Source organism: Pleuronectes platessa, chromosome 5 (assembly GCF_947347685.1).
Source record: "Pleuronectes platessa chromosome 5, fPlePla1.1, whole genome shotgun sequence".
NCBI classification, from domain to species: Eukaryota; Metazoa; Chordata; class Actinopteri; order Pleuronectiformes; family Pleuronectidae; genus Pleuronectes; species Pleuronectes platessa.
Window position 1 is genome coordinate 12243482 of NC_070630.1, and position 23541 is coordinate 12267022.

Consider the following 23541-nt stretch of genomic DNA (forward strand, 5'->3'; position numbering starts at 1 on the left):
GTGTGGCTGCGGGTTAGAGCAGAGATCATTTTAATCACAAAGAGAAAAAAAAGTGTTTGAATGTTTTTATTACAGAGGTGACAGGATGATGCAACAGAGATGTGCCGACACAATTGTGGCTAATGGTGTCACCACACTTCAACTCTCTAATCACTGAACATTTTGTGGCTTCAGAACAGGCAACAAATTTCAATGTTGCACTGAAACAATTTATTGACATATATTTTCACACAATCCCCTCTCTACTCTCTGCGGTACTGTGGCAGTCACTCACAGCGGCAGCGGTGATTAAAGCATCAGTCGGAAATGGCATTACCGTTGTGGGTGTGAGATGAAAGGTGGTTGGGATTTGGGAGATTTAGATCTGCAGTCGATGACATCGGTGTTTACAAACAATGCGCTGTGATTAGCAGGGTTGCGATGCGTAATCGGCTTAGCGGCAAGCGAGGAGCAGGTGGGATGGGCTGGCGGAGGGTTTGTGCGGTGGGGTGTTTAAAAGGTGGAGACGTCGATGAAAAATGTATGCAGTTTGTGTTGGCAGCTGCAATTTGGGTCTGCAAAACTGAGCTGTTTGTGGCCACATGTGCACCCCTGTCTCAGTATTAGAACAATCCAGCGGAAATTCTGTGCTGTCATCTAATAAATGGCACAAGCACTGAAAGGATTATTCAGCTAATTGGTTAGTTGATCAACAGAATAATAACCACAAATACATTTAAAAAATTGTTGTTGTCGTGGCATCTCAGTGAAAATTAGCAGCTTTTATTTGTCTCGTTTATTAATAAACTGAATCTCTTTGGGTTCCAGAGCAATTTGAAAATATTGCCGTTGGAGTTTTGTGACATTTTATGGCGCTAATGATTCATCTTAATATAATTGTGTGATGAAAAGCTTTTCGATTTTTCCGTTTTGCACGGTGCAGCACGGGGAGCAATTGCAGTATTGTAATCTTGTACTTTGCTCTCTTGTGGGTGAATGCTGCATATTCTACACCCGCTGCAGTACTGGAATGAAAGCAGGTTGGTGTGCACAGGTGCCCTGAGTGCCATCACTCAGTTGTGTGTGTGTGTGTGTGTGTGTGTGTGTGTGTGTGTGTGTGTGTGTGTGTGTGTGTGTGTGTGTGTGTGTGTGTGTGTGTGTGTGTGTGTGTGTGTGTGTGTGTGTGTGTGTGTGTGTGTGTGTGTGTGTGTGTGTGTGTGTGTGTGTGTGGGGTTGCCCGAGCTGGCTGGCTGATGGATCATAGGAGGATTGAGTGGACAGGACCTCATGATTGATACGCAGATAGGATATGAGGTGCTGCCTGCCACCCCCACCCCAGCCAAACCAACTCGGCACCACCATCAGAATAAGAACGGAAGGAAAGAAACCGAGTGCACAGATGAGAGAGAGAAGGGGGACGAGAAGTTCCAACAGAATGGGAAAAGTCAGGAGAGAATAAGTTGAGTTAGTGCAGGACAGGGAGTGCAGAAGATCCTTAAAGAACCAAATGAAGGGGAAAGACAAACGCGAGGGTCGTTGTAGAGAAAATATTCAGCTTGAAAGAGGGAAATTATTCAGAAGAACTGGAGAATAATAACGTCTGCATCAGAATATTGCAGGCTAGAAGATTAGGGCCATTGTGAGTCGAAGCTAGAATATTATTACCTTATTTTCAATCTATCATATCTAAATAAAAAATAAGATGCATGAAATAAGAGTAATGCTCCATCATGTGTTTACCATCTATCGTTGCTTCCTCCATCTCTCCTCTCTTTGCCCTTTTTCCCCTGCCCTCAATCAGAGAAGGGCCAGGTCCCCCAGAGGCAGTCAATCTTGCCCTGAAATGTAAAACAGACAAGAGGAGCAGATTACCTATTTGCCATTAATGTTTATTCTCTTTGATGTGAGCAGGCATATCAGGCTGTGTGTGTGTGTATGTGTGTGTGCACACACACAACAGAAAATGTGTGAGGTTGATGAATGTATGTGCACATGTTCATGGTGCGTGTGTGTGTGTGTGTATGTCACGGCCTAGTCCACTGGGGAAGAGCAGAGTGGAGCATGGTGGCAGCAGCGTACAGTGATCTGATGCGTACCCAGTCCAACAAAGACGACACGGCCTCTCATCACAGTTGGATCACAGGCACGTCTTTAGGTGAGCTCGGCAGAGCGGTGTAGCGCTGGGCTTTTATGGGCAGCCACAGCAGGGGTTAAATGTGTGTGGCTCTGTCAGTCATTCACTGACTTAACAGTTTGCTTTAAAGGCACTGGTGGAAGACATGGCGGAGGACTGGCAGGTGCGACAAATCCACCACTTGACCCTTCAAAGAGCAGCAGCGGAGCATTAAACCCACTGTTCGCTCGCCACACATAAGTCAGCGTATACTGCAGGCTACACAAACGCTTACATTTTCCTCATTAATATTTCACGGGTGTGGTGTTGAGTTAGCATGGCAGAGTGCTAGCGTCAGGGTTTAGCCCTTGCTAACGCCTTCATCACTGGGATGCTGTCATGACTCCGAGGAGAGCGAGACGAGACCTCTAATTATCCGTCTTTAACCCTAGAGGGCCTGATGGGAAGCTAAACCCACCACACAGCATGTGAGGATAGCTGACCAGAGTCAGGATTATCTCAGCCACAAAGGCCGGATGAGTCCGGAGCAGTCAGAGCCGTGGGTGGGACGTGGTTTTAGTCCAAGAAAGATCTGTCAATATTAATCAAATGAGATTATGCTCAAGTACAAGAGAAAATGGTAACATGAATGTTATGTTGTAATTGTGTATGTCGTCAGTTGTAATTCCACTTTAAGTTTATAAACAAGTTTCCAGCCTTAATCATTTAAATCAGTGGTTCTCAAATGGGATCTGCGGACCCAGTGAGTCTGTTGCTAACTGCTTAGGCGTTCATCCATTGAAATGGTAAAATGTTGGTATTCAGTGTTGAAATATAGCTTTAATACATGTCTAACATACAGTCTAACACTTTTCTCTTGTGTTATTCTTTCACATCACTAAGAGTGTAAACCTGGAATATTCTAAATTTTTTTTTGTTTCTTTGCTGAATTATTTTGGCAGGGAACTTCCCAGAACACTGCTAATGTTATTTTTACACATATGAAGCAATTAAGGGGCTTCAGACATGCTGGTAGGTGGGTTTTGTTACCTTTTGACAGAGCGACGCTAACTTTAAGCCGCTCGACTGCCAGCGGTAGCTTCATATTTACTATTCAGATATTAGAGCGGTATCAGTCATTTCTATTAGCAATTATCAGGAAAGGAATAAGTGTATTTTCCAAATGTCAAACTATTCCTTTAAGGCTGACATGAAACATAGGATGTAATAATAATAATGATAATGAGACACTTAAGTGATCCCCTTAGGGACATTCTCCTGTCTCCTTCAGAGAGGTCGGAGGTCAGGACTGAGTAAAGGGCAGAGCCCAGAGCAGCCAGTTTCAGTTCCTGGGTAGAGGACATTTAACTAGGTACAATGCCTTGTACCTTAATAGCTGACTTAAAGGCGACTGGCTGTGTGACTCTCCTCCACCCGCTCTGCCACCCTGCCATGTCTGTGGCTGCTGAAGCTCTGCGTTCTGGATGTTACAGCTCCACAAGCTCTGCACTCAGGACTGGAGATCACTGACTCCCGGCATATGTGTGTGTGCACTGTGCAGGGGTGAGCGATGACCTGGTATTTGTTTCATAAGCAATTTTCCGAATGTGTGAGATGAAGTGTCGTACATCTGCTAGATAGCTTATCTGACGTAGCACCAAGACAGAGCGTGCACAATGTCATCCAGCTTGGGAGTGGGACGGGCTGAGGTCAGCAACTGTATAGGGAGGAAAGAAGGACTGTAGGGTAAGTTAAATGCATGAGGACAGAGGTGGGGTGAGGAAAACCAGCGAGTTTATTGTGGGTGAGCAGTGTGGCCGCACAGCTTTTTCACTGCACCTGGGTCAGCAATTCCCCTGTCAGGTAGCGAGGTGGGAAACATAAATTGATTCGCAAAGTTTCAAGTAAGTGTGTGCGCGATGTAGCAGGTGGTTTAGGGTGTTGCAGGCTTCATAAGGGAAACAGGCCTGAGTGTGTTTTGAGGACATGACAGGTGAAAATCTGGTTTCCTCAACAAACTGCTGAGATGTTGCCATATGAGAGAACCATAAGGCATGAATTATGGCACTAATGGATAGAAAATAAGTTAAGAAAGAATGCAAACAACCTTTAAATCCTTTCTCCTGCACTATCTCACGTAGTGTTATTGCAGTTCTGCTGTGGTTTTAGGTGAGTCTAGACTGGTGCTAAAGTGAAATTTAAGAGCCAGCTCCTTGCTGCATTTCAACTGTCTGTTATTCCATCTTTTCTCCCCCCCCCTTCCGCAGGATGACGTTTAGCCCTTTCTTCCTTCTTCCCCGATTACTGGACTTACAAAGTGTTGATTTAAACTGAAAGATGACCTGGTTTAGTTCAGCTGTGTCTTCTCTACTCCATAAAAATCAACATGCTTCCAGTCTAGAGATCTGAACGTGTTTGTTGTTGTGTTCCTCTCTCTCTCTCTCTTTCTCTCTCTGACTCTCTCTCTCTCTCTCTCTGTTGTCTTTTTTATTTATCCGCTGTAAAGGCCAGTCAAGCGCTGCTCGGCTTTGTTGTCAGAAACCTTTATTTACCAAAGGGAGGAATAAGTGACTGACATAGACAGCCTCTTTCATCCCCGCCTCACCGCAAGCAGTGTTCCCCTCTACCGCCAGAGGAACCTCCCACCTCCCCACCCCCCCACCCCTCACTCCTGCCAAGCCGGTCCCACCCCACACCCCCACCCCACACCCCCACCTCCACCGCACCCCTCCATCCTGCAGGCTCAAAACGCACTAGCCCACTCCCCTGGGTAGCAACCTAGCTGTAGAGGCTACACCGAGTAACAAACACAAAAGCTAATGTACAGAATTCACCTCACAAAAGGCAGCGCACCAGTCCTTGCACACACACAAGTCTGACGGTCCCAAACCTCTACTAGTTTAACATCAAACAGTTGTCCCCCCCCCCTCTCATCTGGGAGCGATGACACACAAAGTCTGATATGTTACAACCCTGGATAAAAAAAAATCTGTTTTTTTATGTTTGGGTGTGTGACGCTCAAAGGTTTGATAGAAAACAACATCATCTGCATTATTAAGGTTGTGAAAGTGAGTTAATACTGTAATTACATTATTGTCAAATGTTATAATTGTAGGGAAATCATTATAATTTACAAAAACGTTTGTGTAACTATGTTCATAAAAGCTTTTTATGCAGCCATTGTCATATGAAGTTAGATTCAGTCTTGCATATTTTTTGTAGTTGTTCAACCAGAGCTCTCTTTCTTTACGACATGTCATATGGGATACATTATATTTGATGGCCTCTCACAGTTATGTGCTGGATACATTAGCATAAAAATACCACTTACTCCCTATCAAAACAGACACAACAAAGTGATTGTAACAGATAATACAATCTATATGATTCTTCAGATATTACATTGGACATCATTTCTATACAGAGCTCAAGTGTATTCCAAAATACACAATTCAGTTAGCCCAAAATGACAATAATAAATGCTTATTATGATGTTACTTCAAATTGATATGTTTTGGAATTTAACATAAGCTTTTGAATTTCACTTTTCTTTTTGAAAAGTGTGTGTGAATGAATGATAATCTTTGTGATTAATTTAAGTATCATAGAAACAAGTTACTTTAAATCTGTAAACCAAAGACAAATTTCGTCTGTTTGATGAGCGAAACCCAACACCCAACACGTCCTCTGTTATTTTTTTGGTAGTGAAACACTTGCACCTCTTTGCGTATTAAAAAACCCTAGATAATGCCAAAGTCTAAAATCATGTAACCAGCCTTCATTGTTTTCACTCGAGCCTCGTCCGTCTGGCCAGACCAAGAGAAAGACAGAGACAGAATTGCTTTTAGCTCTGGCATAGGAAAATGAACACCAAGTGTATCTCTCTCTCTCTCCCTCTCTCCCTCTCCTTCCTGCCTTCTCTCTGTCTCTCTTTCCTATTTAAGCTTCTTGAAGTTCTTCCAAATTGGGTTTTAAATGCCAATTAGGAGGTTGAATGTAGTAAAATAAAAGCAAATGCAGGCAGGATGGCCTCACCTTCTGGCTGGTTAGGCTTCAGAGAGAGCCGAGCCGGACCTTTGGCTCCCAGCGAGGCTTTGAGAGAAATATCCTGCCTAATGAACACATTAATTATAACCATAACTATTTATAAGATGATAATTAGAAACGAAGGGAGGTAAACTGGGCTTTTCCTGCAATTAATGGAGGATTAATTACAGAAGCTAATGAAGTGGATTTTTGAAACGTGTGGAGGTGAAGTACAGAGATGTGCAGCTCGCTTTGTGATCACTGGCATAATTATTTTCTCCAGCGCCAAAGCGTTTGAGGCCCTGGTCCTCGCTGGCTCAGGCCGGCTAATAAGCATCATTGCATCGTTATATATGCACTTAAAAAGACTTGCCACTGAAATGACTGTCTAATTATTTCTAATTGGCAGGCCCTGTGTGTTGTCATTGAGCTGTTTGGAGCCGCAGCGCAGCCCTGGGTCTAATAACGCTCTGGGTGGAGAAGCACAGGGAGGGAGAGTGATAGAGAGACACTGATACACACACAGAGAGAGGGGGTAAAGAGGAGGAGGGGGTCTTTACTAGTTGCCTGCTGCTTATAGCCGGACCTGCATATTGGCCCCCCGTGTCACTCACCCAGCAGGACAGCAGGTCTGAGAATGGCGGCAGGTGCACCGAGAGGTCACCTTGCCAAGTAGCCGATTAGCAAAGTTTTATTTTATCCGTGCTTATTTTCCCCCCTTTTAATTATCAGCTTCTGCTCTTTAATTTATTCACAGATACATGCCACCGTCTGTCCACAGTTCGTCTTTTCTCTTAAAAATAGAGAAAAGACAACCCCCCCCCCCCCCCTACACACACACACACAAACACAGGGAAGGAGGGAGGTATGTTTATGTGTCGTGTGTGATTCAGTGGCCAGGTTTTGAGCCAGTCCATAGAGACCCCTGCTAAGAGAGCATGCATGGACGAACCTCAGTCAGCCGTGTTTACTTGTACTCTAGTTATGCTCTCGCTCAAACCATATGGATACCATCATTCTCAGTGGACACATATAGATAAAGACATGTATTGTTTGTCTTGAGTGTAGCCACAGTCCTATTCTAAATTAGTGTCAACTTTACTTTTTTTTATGTGCAAGTTTCCAATAAATTTACATTTTCATTATTATTTGAGGAATTGATATCCATCAGCATGTCTGAGTGTGCATGTGTTATGAGAGTGTTTGAATGATGGCCTGGGATTATGTGTGTGAGCACCTCACTTAACTTGTCCTCTAAGCAGAGCCATGTGCGTTGTCCTGCCAAAAAAATCCCACCTCCGTCGTTCCTCTTCTCCCCCCTGGACAACTTGAGAGCAAATTGCCAGCTAATGGAACCACTGCCTGCACTTGTCAGTTCACTTTAGCCAAGCAAAGGACCCACGCACACACACCCTGACACACAAGCATGTGGTTTCACTCACGCGTTCAGTAATTTATTTGTGGAAAAAGAGGAGAAAAATGAGGGAGAATGGCAGAGGAATGAAACAAGGATCATGTGCGTCTTGACTGAAACCTTGACAATCTTTTTGAAAGTAATGAAACACTTTCTCAGCGCGCGCATGAGGTTTTCTATTTGAAATTTGTCTTCCTCTATTGTTCTGTCTATCCGCTCGGGTTCTGGCAGAGTCGAGCACATGAGGAGGAAGTGCAGAGAGATGGATCGCCCAGAGGATACGTGGCCAACTGTCACATGATTGGCTGAACAAAGAGCAGATCACTCCTGTGACTGGCTGAACAGAGAACTCGCATGTTGTGATTTGTTGGCTCCAAATCAAAGCAGGGAAAATTGTAATTATTTTAAATGCAGTCAACAGTTTTGTTGCGGTGGAACTTTGCCAGATTTCCCTCTGTGGAATATTGACGCTCAGAAAAAGTGAGATTAGTGAGCCCTGTCCTTTTTTTCTCATGTGCTACTGCAGATGTGTAATGAATAAATGACTCTAATGCCATTGCTGTAACATTTGTAACAACAGTGCATAGTGAATCAGTCCTCTTATGCCTGAATGTTGAGTTTTATAGGGAAGATGAATATATTAAACAGAAAAAACTAAAGATTCAAATTAGTTGGCAAGAAATTTAAAAAAGTTGGATAAAGAATAGACCTCGGTTCAATCGTCATTTCATAGTCTATAGACCTTGAATAGAAGAATTTGTGGAAGCTGTCAATTTAGCAGTGTGGGTGTGTAAAAGCTTAAAAATTCTTCCCACTTGACATAGAATACTTAATCTATACAGAAATTGTGCCAGAAAAAAATAAAATATATACATTTTTTTTTGCTGAATGTTTTTCTTCAAATGCATACGTCTGTGTCACACTACAGAAATGCTTAATCGGAACCTATAGTTCTGTGTGCAGGCCATGTAGACTGTGAGAGGTGACAGATGTAGTGGAGGGGGAGTCTTTTTTTTCCTAAGGGAGGAGTGTTTTCTCTCTATCCATTTCTTGATCTCTCTTTCTGCGTTCGTCCCTGTCTCCCTCCTTCCCCTTGTTCAGTCTTGACAGCGGTTCATAAAAAAAAGATTTTTATAAACTTCTTTGAGACGAGCCTCTGTTCTGTCAGAAGACAACTTTATGTTACTCCACTGAAGAGGGAGAAACTAACAGCACTGTGTTTTTTTACAGGGCGCTATACCAGTTGTGTCTTGGGTGTTTAATTAAGTGTAGTTTGCCTTTAGTAGAGGAATGTGTGTCTGCTTTTTGTCGGCCCGTTCCTCTGTGCCTTTTACAGTCCACCCACATGGTTTGTCTCAGCGTTTATGATTTTTCTTATACCGGAGTTGTGAGGTTCCTAAATCACCTAAGCGCTCAGGGCTGCGCGGTCCACATTTAAACAATAAAGGACTGTTATGCTAAGGGCCCTCAGATCTCCCACCACTTCATAAATACATGGGTATAAAGGCAGAAAAATACATCTTCCCTGACCAGAGAAAGAGGGAGAGCAAGCGTCTAAGAGCACACCTGCTAATTGGAGCCAGCTTTATGTGAAGCTCTGCTGTCTGCTCCGTCTTCATAAGTCCCACTTTTTTTTTCTTTTTCACTCTCTCCTCCTTTTTAGTTAGCCTGGTTGTTCTTTTGCTCCCGAACTTTTAAAACCCTTTTCATATTGTTCTTTTTCTCCACAGCTTCCTGCCGTCCTTCACCCATTGTCTCTCCTCGTCTTGTCCTTCAATCCATTCTTTCTCCTCCTCCTCCTCCTCCTCGTCTGTCCTTCAACTTTTTCTACCTCCCTGCTTCCCACCCTCCTACAGATGGAGGCAATGACAATCAAAACAACTCTCCCCTAACTCAGTGTAACTAATTGTTCCGGGTCGTGATGGATGGAAAGAGTGGGTTTCAATTACCTGAGTCGCTGTGAGCGAGTTGGCAAGTTAGCACCTAGTCTTAATGTGACCCCCAATTGACCTTGTGTCTGGGCTGAGTGGCCAGGCCAGCCCCCCCACCCTCCTCAGCTCCAGCTGCTAATGGGTGTCATGTCGAGCTGCGGCTGCACACAGGTCAAGGGTCGCGGGTGCACACCAGACGGCCAAGTTTAGGATTGCGATGAGGAGGCTGAGTGACACTGGGCATATGTGCCAATGAAGACGCCGGCTAATCGGCGAACGCAGAGTGATGTGCACACACAGAGCCATGCACATGATATGCAAACATGCACGCTCGTGGAAACCACATCTTGCTGCGGAAAGTTATCTTTTCCCTCAGCGTTGGCAGGCCATCGTAGGTTCATATAGATCTGAGGGGTCTTTGAAGGCCTTTGAACTCTGCTAAATGGCTTGACCTTGTGGCTTGTGGCTGTAACCGTGTGAGTGTGTGTTGGGGTGGGTAGGGGGGTGCAGTGAGTGGGTGGCCTGCATGGGGTCTCATTTCTGCTTCCCAGCATAGCAGGGTATCGCAGACGTTTGTGTTGATGACTGCTGAATTAAAAGCAAACTGACGATTATGGCAAATCTAAACATTGCTTTTATGAAGCAGAGGGGGGACAGAGAAAAAAACATTTCTGTGAATATTTCATGCTCGGTCTTTGCTGTGTTAATCGTGCTCACAATCAGCTTCTTTGCGGGGATTCCTCGCGTGTTATTGAGTGTGTGTGCATATATTTATCTGTCTGTGTGGGCGTGCGTGCCTGAATCGGTGTGTGTGTGTGTGTGTGTGTGCTGTGAACTGAGGGAACAGATAATGTGGCTGCTTGGAAGGAGGAAGCAGCTTGGGAAATGATTTCAACAGCTCTCATAATTAGAGGAATATCATAAATTAAACTTGTGTCTGCCGTAGCGTTTGAAGAGCACTCAAAAGTAATAAATTCTGGATGGTTAACATATTTGCATTCCATTCAGCAGGCAGCGTCAGGCAGGAACAGCTGTTTTCCACGTCTTTTGGCAGCAGGAAATGCCGGTTTCTCACTCAAGGTGCTTTTAAACACATTGAAATGGGAGAAAAAAAGAAAGAAGGACTTTTAACTTGAACATGAAGCTGCTGCTGTGTGCTCTGTCACTGGAAATAACTCGGCAGGGAACAGCGCATTAATGAAGTTCTTCAAATATGGATCTTCATACTTTCAATAGGCCAGTTTTCAATCTGTCTGTCGCTTGGAAAAGTCGACAGGCAAGATTTTTTTGTAGTGTGTGCATGTGAGCGCGTCTGTGTGTGTGTGTGTGTGTGTGTGTGTGTTGTTTTAGATTCAAAGAATAAATCCCAGTGATTTGAAACAAATTTAAAGGTTTCAAAATGCCTCCTCAGTAGTGACAAAAACACTTAAACTGGAACAAGTTAATAAGAAAACTATGTTTTTGCATCTTCATTTTTTTAGGCCAGATAGAAACACCTTTTCCTTTTTAATGAATTGAACAAAAATCACAATTTCAGTCCAGTCTATCCAATATTTTTACTATTTATATTGTTTAAAGGCACGTTGTTATTTTCATTCTGAATAAATCGTGCTGTGCCACCTCTGTGACGGCCTTTGTTCCACTCGCTTCTTTTTTTCTTTATTTCTGCTCCTTCCAATCTTTGGGAAATCTTGGAACCCAATACTGTGATTTTTATTGGATGTATTTCAAGCTTAATGGTAGTCTAACTCTGTAACATTTGTGGAATCTGACTACCTCATCATTTTACAAATATTAAATAACGATAGTGCATTAGCGCACCTATGCCTTACAAAAGCTGTAGTCGTTAAAAATCATTCAGTTATATCTGTGTCAAAATGACTGAGCGCTTGAATTTTAATAGCACGTGTAGTAGTAGATAGGTGTTTAGCTTAAAATAGAATATACACAGATAACTCTAGAGTCAGGTTACAGCTTTTCAGAAAGATTAATGAAAAAAGCATAAATACACTGTGAATCTGGATTGTAGCGGCACTGAGGCTGACCTGGACACTAACTCCGGGTTCCAGCTCCCTACATTGACACGGTAAATGAACAAAAAGATGTTAAACTCTCCAATTTAACGCTCATGTTATTATAGTCGATTATTTATACTCTATTACAAAGACAATCTCGAGCCAGGAAATTGCAATTTTGAAATATTTAGTACAACTGTTTGTCTTGGTCCCTTAATTACTCCTCTCTAGCTTGTATCGTATTGTTGGGAAGAACAACTGGTCAAACTGGGGTCGCCAGCATTTACTGAAATACAATAGGGTTAAAGTTACATGGTCATTATTCATTGCTGCGGCGCAGTGGCCTAATGGACGGGGACGCTGCTCGGGGCAAAGCTGAGAACATCACTTGTTAGGTCAGTGGTTATGTCAGTGTTCATTTTAGCCTCGGAATAAAAACAATATGGACATTACCTCTGTTTTGTTTTCTTACACAGGAGGGTGTTTCGGGGAAAAGGAAAAAAAAACAATCTGAACGTGTGTCTCTGCCGCTCGAATATGGCAAAGATAGGTTTAAAGAAACAGTGAGGATGATTGGTGTGTGTATATTTGTGTGTGTGTGCATGTGTTCCCCGTCCCTGCACCGCAAAGTATGAATAATGATTTAACTAAGGTCAGATTCCATTGGAGACGTTCACCTGTATCTGACACTAGAGGCACGGTGTAGCTGCCATTAATGTCCAATTTTCAATGAAAACAGAAATAGAATACAGACTGATAAGGGTAACACACCATCCAGCTTCACACCCAGTCACATAATTACCCCAATGGGCTGTGGTGAGGGATCATATCCTGGCGCGCACCGGGGGGTCAGCGGCGATAAGCTTCAGCCCGGCTCCCAACATGCAGCATAATTACTCTATTGATAATTCACCAGGAAAATGTTCCCAGCCAATTGCAGAGCTCCGATTTAATGGACTGGACGCTGAAACGAAGAAGGAATGGAGGAAGGCGGCTGTGAGGGTGCAGCGTATGTGTGTGTATGTGGGTCTGTTCATGGGAGCGACCAGCAAGGACCTTTTATTAGAAATGAAAATATGTTAAGGCCATAGGGGGACCCATTTTCCCTGGAGATAATAAGGCCAATAAAATGTAAAGCAGGGGAAGGACTTGGCATGGGGTCCAACTGTGGCTGTTTATCTGTGTGTCCTGCATTAGCCTATTTATCCCCAGCCTCAAATTAGCTAATCATTCTCCAAGGGGAAGGACTTGGTCAGGAAATTGACATTTAGCAGCATAGGCTCACTCTATTAACTACAGTAAATTTAATTTGCTGCACACCCCAGAAGTGGGCTGCTTTCTTTGCCATCAGAGGGAGAGAGGGAGGCAGAGACAGAGGGACACCATCAGAGGGAGAAAGCGAGAGGGAGGCAGAGACAGAGGGACAGAAAGAGAGAGAGAGAGAGAGATTGTGTTTATTGCATCTGCTGCTTCTGGCCACAATTTGCTTGGCTGTAAATATAAGACTTAAACTTGGAACAGTGCAACTCTGTTGTATTTTCCCTCATGTACTGCTGATTACAAACATACGCAGGCATTGTCAACACATAGATTCACTCATTCCAAGGTCTGTTTGTGCCATTGATGGATTATCTCGCCTGGAGACTCCACAACCCAAAAATGCCAATGTTTTTCTTCTCCTTTTTTTCTGCATTAGCTGTGATTTCCTGACCAGGGTAATTGTAGCTGCAGTAAATACTGTATTAAACATGTTAAATCAGATGTCTTGTGACTGATGGCGGCTTCCACCTCTGCCTGAATCACATGTTTCATGATAATTATTTCTGATTAGCACTGCAGGGTGGCTGCTTTCGTGTCTGTTCTGCAGAATGCAATAAGACAGGATTTACTGTGCGGGGGAAAATATCCAATAGAGGGGCAGATGTAGCTGCTCAGATAACAGTGCTGTAACCAGAGCTGGAACCATTAGAAAGTATATCTGCAGCTCTTTGGCTACCTAATGAAGCATTGAAAGCTAATTGTTAACTTTCTCAAATGTTCAACTTTATTAAATCTTTTCTTTTTGTCTGAAAATAAGTATCTAATAAGTATTTACTGCTTGTTTAATCTACGCATGTCTAAGGTTATGTTTTCATTGGAGTTTGTTTGTTTGTTTGTTAGCAGCATTACACAAAAACAACTGAACAGACTTCCACAAAACCTGTTGGACAAATGTGCAAGAACTTGTTACATTCAGGTTCAGATCAGGAGTATTTCCATTTTCTGTGAATCTCTCAAAAAATATTGCAGAAATCTTTATCAAAACAATTCAGACATAGGTAAAGTGATAATATTTATGAAAAGGTGACATTTGTTTTTCATATCTGGATATTGAGCCAGATTTTGTGATTCAAAATAAGTGTTTAATGTGAGCAGTTTGCAGCAAATTGCTGTGTACATGGTTAATATGTGTCTGATGCAATACTTGTATATGCAATATGGTGATAAAGTGGCAGATCAGTTTTGACGCAGGTTTAAGCTTTTTGTTCAACAAGGAAAATAATGTGCTTAACATATAGTTAGTATAATACCTGCTTGGGAAATAGTTTAATTTCAATGCAAGTCGGACTCCTGGAATACTGAACTTCAAACAGTGCTTTTGTTTTCTTTTTCAAACAGATTTCAGACACTGAAATAGCGCAGCTTGCTCTCCAGAGATGGGGATCGCCCCGGCCTAATTGATTGAAACAGTTGTCAGAGTGTTGTCTGTTAGGATGGTGACAGGCGTCTGAAGAAAATGATTAGTTTTCTGTCGGGAGAGAGACAGCTCTGGATGTCCCAAACTGCAAACTAATAAAGGGGGGAAAGCAATAAAGCTCGTGGACAGCAGGTTTGACTGTTTTTATAGACAAATCAATAAAATGATAGATGATGGAAAATAACGGCATCTTAGCTGCCGATTTCTACTGGGGTTTCAATAAATGGTCCTTCACACACACTCACACTTACGCACGCACAAACACACACACTCACTTGTGCACGAACACACACTTGAGCAGAATATGTCAAAGGGGTTTTGCTGCATTAATAGAGGCATGTGCAGTGTCACATAAATAAGTGGTTATATTTTGGTTATTTGTTTCCTTGCCTGTATGGCACCATATTGAGATATGAGTTACACTTTCAATTCTCTATTTTCCGGTTGTGTGTGTAACTCGGTGTGTGCTCATGTTTCTGTGTCATAACTAACAGAGTGAATCTCTCACTGTAAATCTTTTTTAGACCAGAAGGCCAGTGTCAGGATCAATACTGAGGACAGGCCTTCCTCTGAGCCCTCCTCTAATTGGCTCCATTTCTGCAGTGTTTGTTGTGTATCTGTGGTTTGGTGTGTGTATGTGTGTCTGTCACAGTGAACGTGATTATATATATATATATATATATATTTATGTGTTGATGTGAAGCTACTTATTGAAGTTGGTCTCTCGTCATTTCGGATTTCAAATTAAACTTTCGTTTCTGGTTTTGATTCCAGTTCCACTCATTACCATCTATTTTCCAAATCCATGTCACACTTTTAGAGTTGTATGTGCGTACATTGTTTTATGTTGTGACTGTTTTACAGAGCGAAGTCCATCATAAAAGATTTTATCATTGAATCATTATCTTTTTCTAAATGAGCAATGAAGTGAATCACATTGCTCTTACTTTTCCCATTTCTGTTTCACTGTTGCTGAAGATGCACAACTGACAGTGATGGGTGATAGTCTACCATAGTTTAACTTCTTGTTCTTTTTAAGAAAACACACAAGTATGTCACACTATCAGTAGTTTATGAGCTGCAATTGTAATTTCTTGTCATACTGTCTTCCAGGTCTCATTCTCGCCGCCGAAAGTCTCGCAGTAAGAGTGGCAGCCGCAGCCAACGAGAAAGCCACAGTCGCCGGAAGAGTCGCAGCCACAGCAGAGAGCGGGACCGGAACCGACGCAAGGGCCGGGACCGGGAGAGGGAGAAGGAGAAGGAACGGGACAGAGGAAGAGACAGAGACAAGGACAGAGACAAGGACAAGAGTAAAGAGAAGGCTGACAAAAAAAAGGAGTAAGTGATGAATGGCTCTGTACATGGAAGCACACAGTACATGCACAGGGAGACAGGAACGCACCAAACAAGTGTTGCGCCGGCCCAGCTCAATCTAAACCACTGCCTCCACAGGAGAACAGACTATTTTGGTCAGTATAATGCAGGCTTAAATATGGAGCTCAGTCTCAGCTCCTCCATCTGTGCATCCATCACTCCATCCTTCCATCCATCAATCCATCAGTACCCTTCTTTCTCTATTTCCACCTGTAATCAAGCATTGGGCTACGCTGGACTTGTAATGTGATATAATTCCCTCATGCAGGAGAAGATGTTGATATAGGAATAGATGGTGGGTGGGAGTGCTGCACAGGTTCGGTTTTCAGAGGATGTTTTGGTCACCAGATGATTTCTGATGTCCTTAAGTTGGCTTTCCACCCTTTGGACCCAACTGCAATAAGTCTAGAGATATAACAGGATCATATGCATCTCCAAAGTCACTGGTGCTCATGCCAGAAAAAAAAAGCAATAAATGAGAGCCCCTTATTAAGGTGAGAAAAGTTGGCAAATGACATCTTTACTTGCAAGCTTATACACACCAGAAATCACAGCAGTGAATCAGTGTTGGTGCAGATTTTAGCAGTATTGCCCTTCAAATATGGTTCTAACCACCTTAGAGGCCTCTCGCTGTCTCAGCCGGAGCGGCACCATCGATCCCTCCCCAGCACTTCATGCTCTAACGTGATTGGAGGCCATTGTAATATGACTGGTGCCCACTTTTTGTCTGTCATAGTGATAGCACAGATGTGTGTACGGATCCCAGGAGCGATGCAGACCAACCGCTGTGCTGCACATTGATTTTGTCCCAGTGGTAAACTGTATCTAAACTTATGGCTTAGGTTGCTAAAGTTATTAAGCAGGTAACTCAACAATTTAGATATAATATCTGACAATTTTTTATTTAAATTTCGAAAAAAACAACTAGACCTATATTATAGGTTTATTGACAAATATTTACTTGGAATATTCAAAATGTTTTCAACAATTTTCAAACACAGAGAAAGCCACCATTTTATTCAAAGTAGCAGGATGTTTCAATTTTTAAGCCTTTTAAATGCGTTACATCATCTTTTTTTACCAATGGTTACGTCTCATGTAACTTCTGGGGCGAACCACGTTGACGGGGGAAGAACACACTGCTCGCCAATTAGTCAGTCAGTTTAAGATTATTATTCTTCCAATGTTAGACACTCGTAATGGGTCACATCTTCAGAGGTTGTACTAGTGGCATACATGGGCGAAATAGGTATGTGTTTCTTGCAGATATTTCATCCAAGAGAAGAAGCTTCTTGGATGAGAGGTTACATTTCTTTAAAAAAACACAAGCAAGTCCAGTTGCCTACATGCACTTGTAAAACCTTTGAAGATACCATGACCTGGATGACTTAGACTCCAAATGGACCACAACATGGTTTGCGCCTGAGTCAGGTAGATTTTAATTAGCAATGGTGGTGAAGACAACTGTCATGATCCCACGCTGCTTCACAACGTCATCAATCTCAACCCTTTGTTATAGTTTGGATCGTGACAACCCTAGCGGCCTGAGTCCATATGTAAAGATCAAGTTGTGAAGTTCTAGATTTAAATATATTATTCACATCCAAATGTTATTTCAGACATTGAATTAGCTCTTTCTTTTAGCTCTTTTCAAACAAAGTGATACTTAAACCATGTTAAAGTAAAATTTGACCACACATGAACTTGTCAGAGAGAAAACAGTAAAGCCAACGGAAGGCTGAGAAAATACCACCTCAAAGTGTTTTCTCTGAACAGAAATATGTCGTAACAGCCAAATGGCAATTTAGAATTTCACGACCATTTGATCTGGTTGAAAAACGATCTTCAAACCTCAGATGTATTGATGATACAACATTGCAATCAGGTGATGAAACCCATCTCTGTAGCAGTAAGAGACAAGTGTACTGAAGAGTGTTAAAAAAAGAAAAACACAAAAAACTTTTGCCCTACTTTCGACCTAATAGGACTTAAACAACTTTTTCTAGGTTGTCACGTGAAGAGAAGTAAAAGTGGAGGAAATGCTAAACCTGGAAACACAGATCATTTGACAACTAGAAATAAGGGTTATGGATTTTGTATTTCGTAAAGTTTTTTTGTTTATTTATAATTACAAAATGTGTTCATGGTCTTTCAAACTAATGATTCAATGTATTGGTTAATAGAAAACAGTCAACAGATTAACTTATAAATAATAAAAAGCCCAAACTTTACCGTTTTACATACTTGTGGAGGATCCCATTGGTCATCACCAGAACCAGAGGGCTCAGATTTTTCCTTGTGAACAGAACAAGGAGCTTTGCTTTTAAAGGAAAAGTGCTCCATTTATTTGAAGCCATTACATATTGCCTTTCTTAGATCCATATCAGGAAAACAAATAAAGCTAACAGTGAAATATAAGGCCAGCAGACTATATCTATTTTCTTATTAAGGCTTCAATATCCTTCAGCATTGATAGGAATCTCTTCCTTTATCTCTGACCCCGCTTTAGCTTGTCTCTGTGGAGGTGTGTGTGCTCAAATACGCAAGTTTGTTGATTTGCGTTGGTGTGTGTATGCATTTCCACCTGTGGCAGCATTATTATATTTCCGACTGTTTATCCTTCCAAATGACTTAAACCAGTTGGAGGTGTGATGTTGGAATAATTTTGACTAAATCATATGGCGCTAAAATACCACCATAAATGTGTGTTTTTATATATATATATATATATATATGAGTTTGACTGAAATGGCTTTTCGGTGGCAGATACGGATATTAGGGATGACAAAGAAATATAATTGAGGCTTGATCTTTTACCTTTTAACTAGTAATTTTACTTTAAATAACTATAAATAACAAGAAAACAAAAATAAAACCAAATATATAGAACTTTTAAAAATACACTTTTTTTCCAACTTTTGATATAAACAAAAAACATATATTTTCTGCATTGTTATTCCGTAAAATAGAAATTATCATATCAATGCACATCTGCAGACATGAACGCTGTATGTCTGTGAAAGGCTCATATCGGCTGGTTTAATTATCAGTGCTCCAATATATAAGCTTGTGTTAATTTTGTCACTTAACTCTAAGATGTAATTTTCTTGCCTTCAGAATTCACAGTTTATCAGATACAGAAAGAATAACATAGAAGTTAGATAAGGTTGAATGTTCATAAACACCTTTAAATAAAGCTGGTCTATCTCTGGACCTTGATATCATGTTATCACTGTCCAAAACGATCCCGACATGGAAGTTCCTGTTCTTCCCCAGATTCTCCCTCGAGACTTCTGGTAACAAGTTCTGCTTCACTAGTAGAAAAGCAGAAGCAGTGAGACGTTTCAGGAATATGTAAAACGCTGCATTTTCTGCTGTATATCCTGTCTACGTCAAACTTCTTATTTTTCCTCCTTCTCTTCTATTATTTTTCTTCTGCTCTTAATGGTGATGGGGGTAGGGTCTTTAGAGAACACCCCCCCCGTTCTCACTACTTACACACAAACACACCATTACACTCCAACCTCATTTACATCCAGGTTTCCTTGCCGGGTGGTGGGAGCGTAGCAGAGCAGCGCAGGGTTGATGGTGGGGTGGGGTGGGGTGGTGAGGAGGGTGAGAGGCTTTATAGTGTCTGTCAGGATGAAAGAGGGGCTCCTCAGAGCGGCACCCTGACACTGACTCTGTGTTTGCGTGCACGTGCATGTGTGTGGTGTTGTCGTCATTAAACATTTAACACTCCTCTAGTATGACAGCAGGCAACTTGGTGCTCCAGCGGCATGTTTTCATGCAAAATTTATTGAAAAAGACGAGCTGCTGTTAAGAGATCTTGTTGCCTTTCAACAGTGGCAAAGGGTAAGTGGCTGATTGTTGGGTTGTGTGTGTGTGTGTGTGTGTGTGTGTGTGTGTGTGTGTGTGTGTGTGTGTGTGTGTGTGTGTGTGTGTGTGTGTGTGTGTGTGTGTGTGTGTGTGTGTGTGTGTGTGTGTGTGTGTGTGTGTGTGTGTGTGTGTGTGTGTCATGACTAGTGTACAAGGTCAGTAGGTCAGCTTTGCTCTGTGTAATCCTCTGGGTTCTTATTTACAAACATAGTTAAAGCACTCCTTTTAAGCATTTAACCAGCTTTACATTTTTTTGTGTTATTCTCTTTGTTGATATTTTAGTCAATAAAAAAGGTAATTTGTTTATTGTTGTTTATTCAACTCAAGTCAAATACACTAGTGATTCCCAACCTTTTTTGTTGTTTGTGCCGCCTTCCCAGTCCATACCATGTGCTCAAGCACCCCTGCATTAACACCTCCTGCCATGCTTCAAATGTTTTTATAGAAATCTATTTGAACCTGTAGGTTATTAGATAGCAGTGCAACAGATCAGATCACGTTTTTTATTGATGGATCTGATCATTTTAATATAGGGAGACAAATATGAATTTGCTTTTGATTTTTTAGGGACTTGAAGAATAATCATATCAAGGAACTTTGCAACATTCACAAGTTTTTTCTTTCTTTTACTGTCGCGTGTTAGAAACGTCATTCCCCCCCCCCCGACTGTTTACTAGGAGGCCAGGAAGAGAAAGTCAGCAAACACTAAGAGTGAAACTTCTCAGTTTCACTCTCTTACCTGTGACTCAGTCTCTGTTCTGTACCTTGGGTGGGGGGGGGGAACGTATGGATCACTTATTAACTGTAGTCCGTTACACTACTACTATTAATCATGTAAAACTATAAATAATTACAATATTTTTGATGCAAGACGCAATAAACTGAAGTTGTTCTCTCTTAGCTGTTGTTTTGAGAGGGCTTGTACATAGTGATACAGCTGACTCCTGCCGGTGGTCTACTGTCATATGCTGGCAGTCCAATGTGTACCGTGACATTAAATATAATAACTTATATTGTAATTTTAGATTTGTGTATATATTGCTACTTAATACAAATATGTGATTCCTTTAAACCAAATTCAAATTTCAGGTTCGCTCAGCTATTGTCTGTGATTTACTGTAATATGGACAGATATCAAAGATGCCCTCAAATTAGTATTGTGTCGTCAATAAATGCACAAAGACCTGATTTGCCTTTTATTCTCTCTCTGCATTCAATTAGTCTCAGTACTTTCTGTGAATTCCTCACAGATCTATCCAGGTTAGGTTCGATTTTGCTAATATTATACGTTATTGGTCTGTGTTTTCTCTCTCTCTAAATCAGAGCAGGAGAAACAAACAATGTGTTGTGCTCGTCTGCCCCCAGGCAGATAACTGACAGAAGTATAATTTGGATGAAACATCATTTTTTCACCTGATGCTCCGACCTAAATCCCACCTGTAATTAATGAGCAGAAATGCAGAATCTACATATAACAGATGGCTCTCGCTCCACACAAAGTGACAGGCTTTTTAAACAAATATCTTTAATCACAAGTCAATGTTTGAAAAGGCATTAAGTGCTATAGTGCTTCAGGCTTTGATCAGGCTTGAATGGATTTAGATAGGGTATGGATAAGGTACAATCAGGACCTAGTTTTTGTTTGGGTTTGCGGATAATATTAATGTGCACATACACACAAACACTACACTGAGCATACTCTTACACTTTACTCTTGCCTTTGTCACCCTCCTCCAACTCGACACCTTCGTCAAAGAATCTTTCTGCTTTCATAAAAAGTCCACACCCTTCTCTCTGCCCGGCGTCGACCTCTGTACTTTCCTTTGTAGACAATTGCTGAGGTAGTGGGAGAACGTGGGCTGGCTGCCGTACTCCTCATCCTCAATCAGAGAGGCCTGTCCAATTAGGATGAACTCCTTGTCTGCGCCCGATCACTGTGCCCGTGTGTTGGTCCATCTGACTCAATTTTATGTCGTTTGAGTGAGAAACGGGCAGAGGCTGGGGAGCGGAGGCACGGGGAGCGGAGTGGAGACCTCTCATGGCAGCAGAGAGCCATCTTTTCCCTGTGCATGTAAATCTGAAGTTGGTATAATGAGCTTAGGGTTAAAGAAGTGAAATGAATACCTACCTTTCATTAAAGCCTTTTTTTGATGTCTTTGTCTGTGAAAAAATATTTTTTTTTCTGCTAGCGAAGGGCAGCACTTCAGCACCGTCCATTATTCTCACTTGTAAAACACCTTAGTATATGATGGTGGAATTAGTTTTTTATAGCCTTTAATAAAAATGACTTTCTCCGGACATTTTTATCCGAAGAGCCATCCCCATCAATTTTTATGAATGCGATTGTTTAGTAATTCCTCTCATTAGTGTGTTTTCCCCTGACCCAGCCTCACCACAGGGGTCCCGGCAGGACCCACAGGCCTCAGTTTGGCTCGCTAGGTTCCACCGCTCAGCCTTAACCTCTGGAAGCTTAGACGCTGTGAGGCAGAGAGAAAATAAAACAAGACCTGAGATGCGCACACACACTCACACTCACACACACACTCATGTTCACCAGTGTTGATTTTCTCTCCCTCTTTGCCTCAGTCTGAGGAGATGATTGTCTGCTTCTTTGCCTCTGTTGAACATCTATCAGCTCATTAGTGGTGATAATACACAGAGAAAGTAAGTGTGTTTGTTTGTGAGCGTGCATGTACATAAGTAGCCCCCGCCTGCAGCATCCTCTCAGCCTGTTGGGAGTGTGTGTATGGGTGGTGAGGATGGGACCATTGCTGCTGCTGGTGTGTGTGTGCGTGTGCGTGCGGGTTAGTGTTGGTCTGCCCTCTTGCAGGACTTTAGGCTGTGTCTGGCTCTGGGAGCGGGTCTGTGGAGGTAAGAGAGACTTCAAACAGTGTCCTCGGAAGGTTAGGATACACTCACATTGACTAAAATCAATGAGCTGTAAGTGTGTGTTTTATTTGTGTGTGCATCAAGGGGGGTAGCCTAATGGCCAGGAGCAAGACCAGACATGGGTGAAGCCGAAGAGAAGTAGGCATGTGTGCATGTGTATGTCTGTTTAGTTTTGTTGGGGGCTGGGTTGTTGGTTGGTGGTGGGTGAACTAGTAGTGATGCCTGCATGTAAAGGGTGGACAGCGCACACACATACGCACAAAGGTCCCAGTAGACAGACACATGGACACACAGAGCGGTGCAGCTGTAGTGTTTCTTGGCCCGTGGCTGTGTGTAGTCATTAGCTGCCTTTTTTCCACGCAGATAATGAGCTGGGATTGGATAGAGAATAGCCTGACCATATAAACTTTATTTCCACTAGATGGAAATTCATGTACAATCACATACACACACACACACAACAAGCACACGCATACACAATGCCCTGGTAGGATCTATACAGTGATGCAGGACCAACTACTGCTACCTGATGCCAGTTAATATGCGTTATCTGCTCTGACTCCATGACCCTGCTCCAAACCTGTCTGCAGGGCCAGGACAAGCAGTTCTCTTATATAACTGTGTAATTATTATAATGTTACAATAGCGTTATACTTGAATTGCTTTAATCTTAAAGAATTCATATGTACCAAGCTGTAGCAGCTTCTATCCCTAGACCAGTTCCATCCATGTTAATTTCAGGACTCAAACAAACAAATTCAAACAAACAAATTCCTAGTGATGCCAAGGGGTCTGGCATCCTCTATATGTGACTCTTAACCTTTAAGAGTCTTGGCCTATTTGGAGTGTTTTTGACTTTGTCTTTGATTTTGTCTTTATATATGACATAAACATTTGTACAATGTAAATGCTTGTTATCTTTTTTAATTTTTTTTTTAAACATTGCTCATAAGGCCAGAATACATTTTTCATGCTGTGATATCTCAAACCAATCATGTGATTGTTCACGCTGGCGCTACAGGCTGCGACTCCTGAGAGTTAGGTAGAGATAGGCAGATGCATTGGAAAGTGGTCTTGGATGCAGACAGCAAACTTGCACAATTTTATGCATAGTCTTCATTATATGCCAGCGTGTTCACACATGTGCTGTGAAGGTGCATATGGTTATTGGAAATGAAGATAAT

At 42.1% G+C, this 23541-nt stretch overlaps 1 protein-coding gene across 1 annotated transcript in view; it reads left to right on the forward strand.

Annotated features, from left to right (window-relative positions):
• rsrc1 (arginine/serine-rich coiled-coil 1) overlaps positions 1–23541 on the forward strand; it is a 116696-nt gene that overhangs the window by 5274 nt on the left and 87881 nt on the right. Inside the window, exon 4 of the mRNA XM_053423605.1 lies at positions 15329–15553. Within this exon, the coding sequence (XP_053279580.1) occupies positions 15329–15553 (225 nt within the window). The remainder of the gene's footprint in view (positions 1–15328; positions 15554–23541) is intronic.